Genomic DNA, 9581 nt, shown 5'->3' with positions numbered 1-9581 from the left:
TTTTTTGAGTATTTGTGCTAAATGGGCGTCCCTTTGTAGAAGCTCGATATGACAAAGATGGCATTTTAAGGCCTACACCCTAGGTCGTCTTCAATAGCGAAACAGTTTATATGGATTTCAACTCGAGAAGCTCCAAGTGCTGTTAACAAAAATATACCGAGAAGGATTTACTGTACCCACAGCAATTTATAGGGTTATTTTGCATCTTTGGCGTTTGGATAAAGGGTCTCCTCTCACGACATGAACAAATCCCCGATAGGGCATGTATGCTTTATATGTATAGATAAGGCGATTAGAACGAGCTATTCTCAATTTCGACCAGTATCCCCATAATCTACGGAGCTACAAATTGTAATACTGCCCTTTGGTGTGAGAGGTCTATCAGGCATGCTTGTTCTCCTATATGCATTTCACGCCATGCGAGAGAGTAAGAGCCGATTCTTGATTATGTCATCCTAACGACACGTTAGTCAGCACTTCGCACGGGCCACAAAGTGCTAATAGGAAAACGCGCTTCTTTTTGACGCGCCCGAAGCTTTCGTTGATGGCGGAGAGAAATCATAAGGACAGAGGAAACAGCTCAACCACCGACAAACCACAGACATACAATGGCACTTCTTGTTGACAGGCTGCGGCCTAAAACCCTCGACGCACTTACCTATCACCAAGATCTTTCAGCTCGGCTTAGAGCACTGGTATGAGACCAGCGCGAACTGAACTTAGTGGACATGCAATCCTGACCTCACTTGACATAGGCGCAAAGCGGTGATTTCCCCCATCTTCTTGTCTATGGACCATCTGGTGCAGGAAAAAAGACCAGGATAATTGCCACACTCAAAGAGCTATATGGACCGGGTGTCGAGAAAATCAAGATAGATGCTCGGGTGTTCCAGACCAGCAGTAACCGCAAGCTCGAATTCAACATTGTATCCTCTATATATCACCTTGAACTCACGCCATCGGATGTGGGGACTTACGACCGTGTCGTTGTCCAGGAGCTTCTCAAGGAAATAGCGCAGACGCAGCAGGTAGATCAATCTGCCAAACAGCGGTTCAAGGTCGTGGTTATAAATGAGGCAGACCATCTTACCAGAGACGCCCAGGCGGCACTAAGAAGAACCATGGAAAAATACAGTCCAAACATGCGATTGATTCTGCTTGCCAACACTACTGCCAATATCATTGCTCCAATTCGATCAAGAACCCTGCTAGTCCGGGTACCTGCTCCTTCTGAAGACGATATATGCCAAGTTCTGAAGCTAGCCGGGAAGAAAGAAGGCTGGAATGATTGTCCTGGACTTAACAAGCGACTAGCTAAGGAGAGCGGAAGGAACCTGCGACGAGCTTTATTAATGTTTGAAGCTGTTCATGCACAGAAGTGAGTTAGAGCCATCTTCACCCTCATTGGCCCGGGTGACTGCTGACAGTCGTATAGTGAGAAAGTTTCAGATAACACGCCAATTCCACCACCAGATTGGGAAGCACTGATATCTGTGGTGGCTGATGAGATCATGGCAGAGAGATCGCCGGCTAGAATACTCCAAGTCAGAGCCAGGCTGTATGACCTACTGACCCATTGCATACCACCAACTACCATTCTAAAGGTAATCTCCACAGCCTATAAGTCAAAGGTTTTAACTGTAGCTTGGATTTGAAGCTAATCTTACTCTAGACCCTTACCTTCAAACTGATACCCAAAATTGATGACGCGCTAAAACCTGAAGTTATTAAGTGGTCGGCCTTCTACGAACACAGAATAAAGATGGGAAGCGTATGTCCATGCTATGCCAATTCTTTGAAATCAATGCTGACAAGATATTGCTACTGTTCAGAAAGTTATATTCCACCTTGAAGCTTTTGTAGCAAAGTTTATGAGAATACTTGAAAGGTACGTTCTGAGCAGTATTGACTCCTACTTGGTACAACTACTAACGTTCAATAGTTATTTGATGGGTCTCGACTTTTAAATGATAAATGTTGTACGGGCGGCATTGAGCTTGTAAAAGGAGAATACATGTATCATATTTACTAAATCTTATGTCCATTATGATATTGGAGAATACATATCAGTTACTCATTTTCCCGCCTTATTTGTATGGGAGAGAAGGAAGAGATAAACGCTCTATACTTTAACAAACGTCTAAATTACAGCTAATATACATCCAACTCCATCGACCCGCGGGTATATCTACCTTTTCTATGAAGGAGGAGCCGGTTCTGACGTTGTCGCTGGTTTTGAATTGAGCGGAACTGCTCGTCGTGGCCTCTTCAGGGACTCTAGAGTAACGCCGTCTTTTAACTTCGTAATTCCAACAACAGGAGGATCGCCTTTTTTCACGAACTCGTACATTCCTACTAAAATGTTAGCTTCCCTTCAAGAGGAACAAGATACAATGCCCCAATATGTCACATACCAGGCATCTTGTGGGCAGCTAGCCTAAATGCCTCCCTGGCAACCTTCTCGTGTATATCGCCCTTCAATTCGAAAATAACTCGACTAACTCCGACTCTCGCAGCCCAATAATCAAATTTACCCTTTCCTTTTCCCATTCGCATTTCGTTACCACTCGTATACACACCGATGTTGGCGCTAACTCGGGGGTATAGCTTATAATTCATTCCTCTCAGACGTCTCTGAATTGCTTCGAATCCAATCTTCAACGACGAGGCGGGCATTCTTCGGTCATGGTCGACCATTCGCAGTCCGTAGTCTCCCCAAACAACCGTTGTTCCGCGAGAAGATCCACCCGTAGCCATATGAGGTCGGCCTTTTGGCGATTTGCTCTTCTCGGCCGCTTTAGGCACCAGCCAGTTGGATGCCGGGGAGGTTGTGGAAAAGCATCGTGCCGCGGAAGTTGATATCGATGATACTGGTGAGTGTGTTTAGTTATGGATCCCACACAATGCGTGGTGGAAAAGGGCATACTAACTCCTCGATGGGATTGAAAAGAGGCCGGATGGGCCGAATACTCTTGACGACGGCCCCATCGGTGCGTGTGTGCAGGCTGGACAACGGCGTTGAAATGCTGTCTCGTCGTCATCTTTTTGCGATCAAGCAGAAGTTGCAAAGTCCATATTACATAAGCCGATTAACTTACATAATTTATTAGATAAGCTTATTAATTTCATCACGTGTTTTGGCGCGTCCTAGGGAAACGCCAACCTAAAGCGGACGTGTTTCTCTCTTTAGCCGGTATATTGGACATTTGGAGCAGACAGATTGAACGCCAAAGCAGCTTCTTGACGGTGATTGCAGTGTTCTGCCGTGGTAGACAGGATGGCACCGGATATCAGAAATTTTTTTGGGCCCAAGGGGAGCCAGGGTGCTGCGCCAAAACCAAAACCAGCTGTTAAGGAATCAGAGGTACATACCCCAGGACAATGAGTTTGATATTGGAATTTTGACGCTGATGATGGTAAATTCTAATTTTATCAGGAGAAATCGAATCCCCGGAAAAGAAGTATGCTATTTCTTGTGGAAAGCCTTGTCATCGGGATTATGCTAACTGTGGTCTAGGAAGTAGAAAAGTCATTGAGGATAGTGATGAAGAAGAGGAGACCGTTAAAGCACCCCCAAAACCACAACCGAAGAAGAAGCCGTGAGTAGTAATGGCCTGCGATTTCCGCCGTTGACACAGAACACTGACACATATATGCCTAGAAAACCCGAAGAACCAAAGACCGAGCCTACCACCACATCCGAGTACTTTAGCTCAAGTAAAAGGAATCGCAAGCCAAACGCAGCTCCAGATAATAAGCCCAATTCAAATGGCCAGGAGAAGAAGGTCCTAGCCACGCGAGAGAGCCCACGGAAATCCACTAGAACCGCACCCTCCGTTGAAATCCATCCTCCGCCACTACCTTCAAAAGAAGCCAAGAAACCACGGAGAGCTGAACGGATAATTGATGCCGATGATCATCTTGGAGGAGACGATATTTTTGCCTCGGAATTTCAGAAAGCAGGAAAGGGTGACGATGACTACCAGGAGGAGGATGAATCTGATGATTTTGATGATATGATCGTGAAACCCCCAACTGCGTCGGACATACATTCAGATAAAACTAAAAAAGACACCCTTCCAGAACCTGAAAGAAAGGTTCAGAAGCGCAAGTCAGCAGCCTTGAGTGAAGACGAAGAGGAGGGTGAGGACGACGGTGGAAAGAAAAAAACGGCAAAGGCTCGCGCTCCCAAAACCACTTCCAAATCCACACCCAAAAAGCCTAGGGCAACTAAAGCGGACCAACCGGAAAGCAAAGAGATACAAGATATACTTAACAGTATTCCCGAAGTCAAAGCCCCGTCACCACCAACTGCGACGAAGAAATTCAACTTTGTTGCGGCTGCTCAACGCGCTCAATCCGGTGGTACTATCGATGACTCTGACCTACCAGTCGGGGAGCCGAATTGTCTTGCTGGACTCTCTTTCGTTTTTACCGGTGTTCTTGACTCCCTTGGGCGGGAACAAGGACAAAATCTCGTGAAAAAATACGGAGGAAAATGCATGTCAGCTCCAAGTTCAAAAACAAGTTATGTGGTATTGGGTAATGATGCTGGTCCGAAGAAACTGGAAACCATTCAGAAGTATAAACTTAAGACAATCAACGAAGGGGGACTGTTTGAATTGATTAGGAAACTTCCTGCCAATGGAGGTGACGGAAAGGCAGCCCAGCAGTATGCCGAAAAGAAGAAAGCTGAAGAGCAAAAAATCAAAGAGATGGCTGCTGAGATTGATCGGGAAGAAAAGAAGCGTGCCGCTGAGTCCAAAGCATCAGCTCCCCCTAGTTCAGGCACAGGAACCAAGGACAAGAACGCTAGTGATAAACGTGAGGCAGTTGATGACCGCCTCTGGACCACGAAATATGCACCCACATCCCTTAGCATGATATGTGGAAACAAGGGCACTGTCGAAAAGCTACAAACCTGGCTGCGTAACTGGCATGCAAACGCAAGAGCCAACTTCAAAAAGCCTGGAAAAGATGGCTCAGGGACGTACCGCACAGTTATGATACATGGCCCACCTGGAATTGGAAAGACGACCGCTGCACACCTAGTTGCAAAGCTGGAGAACTTTGATATTGTTGAGACAAATGCTAGTGATACCCGAAGTAAGAAGCTACTTGAAACCACCTTGCGCGGAGTACTTGACACTACCTCTCTTCAGGGTTACTTTTCTGGCGAAGGCAAGAAGGTTGAGCCTGGGAAGAAGAATCTGGTGTTGATCGTGGATGAAGTTGACGGAATGTCTGCTGGTGACCGTGGTGGTGTCGGTGCAGTAGCTGCCATTGCAAAGAAAACTAGGATTCCTATTATCCTGATCTGCAATGAGAGAAGACTTCCGAAAATGAAACCCTTCGATCATGTCACATTTGAGTTACCATTCAGGAGGCCAACAGCAGAGCAAATCCGTGCGCGGTTATTTACCATTTGCTACCGAGAAGGCATAAAGATACCTCCTCAGGTGCTTGATGGTCTTATTGAAGGAACTCATGCCGATATCCGCCAAGTGATAAACATGCTGTCAACGATAAAACTTAGTGCCAATAACCTTGATTACGATCAAGGCAAAGAAATGTCAAAAGCATGGGAGAAACATGTTATACTTAAGCCTTGGGATATTGTTGGGAAAATCCTTAGTGCACAGATGTTTGCACCCAGTTCAAAGGCAACACTCAACGACAAGGTTGAATTATATTTCAACGATCATGAATTCAGCTATCTGATGCTACAGGAGAACTACCTGCGAACAAACCCAATGGCAGCTAATTCCTACAGTGGCAAGGAGAGGCAGTTCAAGCTTCTTGAGTTGGCCGATAAGGCTGCGGAGAGTATCAGTGACGGTGATTTGGTGGATAGAATGATCCATGGCTCACAGCAACAGTGGAGCCTTATGCCAACACATGCTGCCTTCAGTTTTGTGAGACCAGCCAGCTTCATGGCTGGAAATATGACGGACAGAGTCGGGTTTACCAGCTGGCTGGGCAATAACAGTAAGCAAGGTAAGAGGCTGTTGGACCCCATATTTCTAGCATGTTTGTTTACTCACAGTTTCTCCCCACAGGTAAAATGGCTAGGCAAGTCAAGGAGATTCAGGGTCATATGCGTCTTCGTGCATCTGGTGACAGACACGACATTCGTCAACAATACATGCCCGTGATATGGAACAAGACCGTCAAAAGAATGGAAGTTGACGGGAAGGACGCTGTCGACGACGTTATTGACTTCATGGACAGCTACTTCTTGACCAAAGATGATTATGATTCTATTATTGAGCTTGGTCTCGGCCCCATGAACGAAAAGAACATCAATATCCAGTCTCAAACGAAAGCTACCTTTACACGTCTATATAATCAACGCTCTCACCCTCTACCGTTCATGAAGGCATCGAGCGTTGTGTCATCCAAGAAACTTCCCAAAGTGAAACCAGACTTGGAAGATGCCATCGACGAATCTGACGATGCTGAGGAAATCCTTGGAGAGGAAGAGGTCAAAGAAGAAGAAAGCGACTTGGACTTGAAGAAGGACAAATATGTCAAGGCCGCAAAGACCAAGAAAGCCGGCGGCAACGCTAAGAAATCTGGTACCACGAAGGCGAAATCCAAGAAGAAGAAGGTGGTAGACGACGACGACGACGATGATATTGAGGAGTCAGAGGAGGAGGCTCCCAAGAAGAGAGGCCGGAAGCCAAAGGCCAAAGGCAAAGCCTAACTAGGGAATATATTTTTAGGATTATCTTGGGAATGGTTCTTCTGACTGGCGGGCTGATTTGGTCGCCATTTTGTCAATCCCCCATTCCCTCTTTGTATACATTTACCATAATCAATGGTATTTTCACGCTAAAAATTCTCTTATCCCCCTATTCATTTGGAGCATCACATCGGACATGTCTATGATTTCTACAACATTGGGGCAAACAGGGGTTCTGCTATGTTGATACGATATGAATATAACGTCGCATCCAACATCAACATTTTTTGTTTTTTTTGAGCAACTATATAATTGGTCATTGCTATGCATTTAAAATCTTTCATAACAATAGGAAGATATTAGAAATATGTCTAGAAAAAGGCAACCCTAAATAACTAATAGATATACAAGGCCCTAAATTCCTCAGCAATATCGACAATCCTCTCGGTCAGGATTGGGCCCAAGGCACTCTGACACCGAAATCCTCGGCAGCACGCATGGCAGATACAACACATCCTTCCAGGAGCACCATTCCATCCCAGCACCAGCTGCCGACGAGAAACACATTTCCGTCTCCATTCCGCCACCCAGCAGGCTTTTCTGTGGCTTGTCCATCAGGGGTGGCTGACTTGTCAAAGATACGATTGACTACTGCCCTGCTTTGAGGGGTGCGTAATGTTCGGGTGAAATATGAACGGCGCACAACCTTGCTGGGGTCAATGGGTAATATGGGGCAGGTTGTTATTATGTATGACGAAGGGTGTTCATGTATGGACTCCGTTGATTCGACCGTGGAGCGGAAATGGCCCCATTCCACTTCTTCCCTGGACGTTGTTTGTGCCTTGACCGGCTCTGAATAGATATTTGGCAAGGTGGAAGCATCCGTGTGGATTAGGGATTCGACCGATCTCGTGGGCAAGAGAGAGGTTTCTTCCCGGAGCGGTTCAAAGATGGCTCCCACTATATTTGGCGGCACGGCCAGGATGACACGGTCAAATTTTCTCTGACAGCTGGACATGGGCGGTATCTTTTCACCGGCGAGCTCGGAGGCAGAGGATGTTGAGTCCCAGCATACCATGACCGAAGAGCCGGTTGGACGGACGGAGGTGACGCGGGCACCAAGACGGATGTTCAGGCCCTTTGAGAGGGTATCTTCGACTACCTGGGTTCCTTCACGGACGAGGTAGTGCGGTGCTCTATATGTGCGCCGAACATACTGTACTATGTCATGGGCCGGAAAGCTGAGCATTTCGGCATGGTTGCATGTCGACAAAGTAGCGAACGGAGGCAGGATGTACCGATACACAAAGTGCCGTGGGAGACGGACACGGTTGAAGTATTCCTCCAGGGTCTCTGGCTGGTCATCCTTGCGGGCATCTATCCAGAAACAGGCGAGGGAAAACCAACCGAAGAAGAAAGCAACATAGATGAGCTCCCAGAGCCACGAGAGGAAGCCCTGCCCACCAGGACGAAGAGGAGGGAGACGGTGGTTGTTTGAAGAATAGAGGAATGTTACTTTGGGCTGAGCCAGTTCCTCCTGGGCCTGGTCCGATTGGGCCTCTGGACTCGGAATTGCCTTGGGTATGAAGGAGTAGCTGAAGAGGAACTTGAGAGGATCACACTCGATGCCGAGATGCTTATACATGAGCGTCATATACTTATAATAGCCATCATCAAAGACTCGCATTGGATGGCTGATATGGAAAGTCTCCTGACCATTCTCTGATTTGATGGTTTCCCCCTCGGCATTGAGAGACAAGGCGTCTTGCTAGATATTGGGCGCGCAGTTAGCTTCCGGTTCCTGTGTCGCCTTGAGAAAGAAGAAAGCGAAGAAAGTGGTGCATGCGAAACAACGCATCGCACACGAGAAGCAGTGTGACAATCACCAGCCCGGAAAACAGAACTCAACATATTGAACCAAGGACGACAGCTTTGTCAATATATGAATCTCTCTTCCCCCATTGTGGAGGCATGGTCCCTATGGTTGGACAAGCTATATTATGACTGCGTCCGGGGCATATATATGGACGGGGGAAAAAAAAAAAATGAGAAACACAAAAAGGGGGGAAATGGAAGCTGCAGGAGTAGCTAGATGCACGCACCGATTCGAAAACTTCGATGTCGAATTTCTGGTTCTCGTCGTTCCGCAGGAGGTATGCGGTCACCAGGCCAGCCATGCCGGTGCCGACGATGGCCACGGAGATGCGCGATCCATCGCTGTTACTGCCAGCCCTTTGATTATTGGGGATTTCGCCTTCCAACATGTGGAACTATCTGGCGATGGCGAGTAACTAGTTACTCCTGGCAGGCCGTGAATTCACGAATATAGGCTTTGTTACGACTGAATATGCGCGCGGGGGACACTGTAGTTATTCCTAGGGAACGGATGTACGGAAGAAGAGCAGGGGCGCGATCTTCGGGAGGGAATGTATAGAAGAGCAAACAGGCCAGGGAGACGAAGACGAACGACTCTGGAACAATGACAGCCAGGACAGCAGAGTACCCGATATATGAGATTCTTTGAGGTTACGAGGAATGGAGATATATGGTTACTCCAAGGGGAGAGAGGTTGAAATTTGGTCGAAGCGATCTCTCAACCAGAAAATGGCCTGCTTGGCACCGTTAAGAGGCACAGGCACGCAGTTTGCCTTTAAACTACTGGTCAGAGGTTATTTTTTTTTTTCACTTACCGTGCTTTGACGGTTTGATGGCCAAAGTGCTGTCTGGCTAAGGGAGACAGGGGGGGCCTAGCCTGGGATGAGAATCGGCCATGCTTGATTGAACGGCCGTGGAATCTGCGGATTATTACTTATACGGAGAGACCACTCGTCTGACCGGCGAGCCATTGGGACGGAGAGATGGACGAACCCGGAGGAGAGTTCAGACAAAAGAGTTA

General features: G+C 47.2%; 3 protein-coding genes across 3 annotated transcripts; 2 read left to right on the top strand and 1 right to left on the bottom strand.

Annotated features, from left to right (window-relative positions):
• Positions 1 to 755: 755 nt before the first annotated feature.
• On the top strand, positions 756 to 1863 carry TRV_05324 (uncharacterized protein; the record flags this gene model as incomplete). The annotated part of the gene is made up of 3 exons (XM_003020536.1): positions 756 to 1378; positions 1436 to 1604; positions 1756 to 1863. Coding segments are annotated over 3 exons (900 nt in total), but the record flags the coding sequence as incomplete, so codon positions are not given.
• A 1414-nt stretch (positions 1864 to 3277) lies between these two features.
• Positions 3278 to 6706, top strand: TRV_05323 (uncharacterized protein; the record flags this gene model as incomplete). The annotated part of the gene is made up of 4 exons (XM_003020535.1): positions 3278 to 3364; positions 3460 to 3599; positions 3662 to 5997; positions 6060 to 6706. 4 exons carry the CDS (start codon positions 3278 to 3280, stop codon positions 6704 to 6706), a joined length of 3210 nt encoding a protein of 1069 aa, XP_003020581.1.
• A 427-nt stretch (positions 6707 to 7133) lies between these two features.
• On the bottom strand, positions 7134 to 8453 carry TRV_05322 (uncharacterized protein; the record flags this gene model as incomplete). Its single annotated transcript, XM_003020534.1, has 1 exon — positions 7134 to 8453. A coding segment is annotated over one exon (1320 nt), but the record flags the coding sequence as incomplete, so codon positions are not given.
• Positions 8454 to 9581: the final 1128 nt, after the last annotated feature.

The sequence above is a fragment of the Trichophyton verrucosum genome (assembly GCF_000151505.1).
Source record: "Trichophyton verrucosum HKI 0517 chromosome Unknown contig00404_1.f1.exp, whole genome shotgun sequence".
Lineage (NCBI taxonomy): Eukaryota > Fungi > Ascomycota > Eurotiomycetes > Onygenales > Arthrodermataceae > Trichophyton > Trichophyton verrucosum.
Note: the sequence above shows the minus strand (reverse complement) of the source record. Positions and strands in the feature narration are given on the sequence as shown.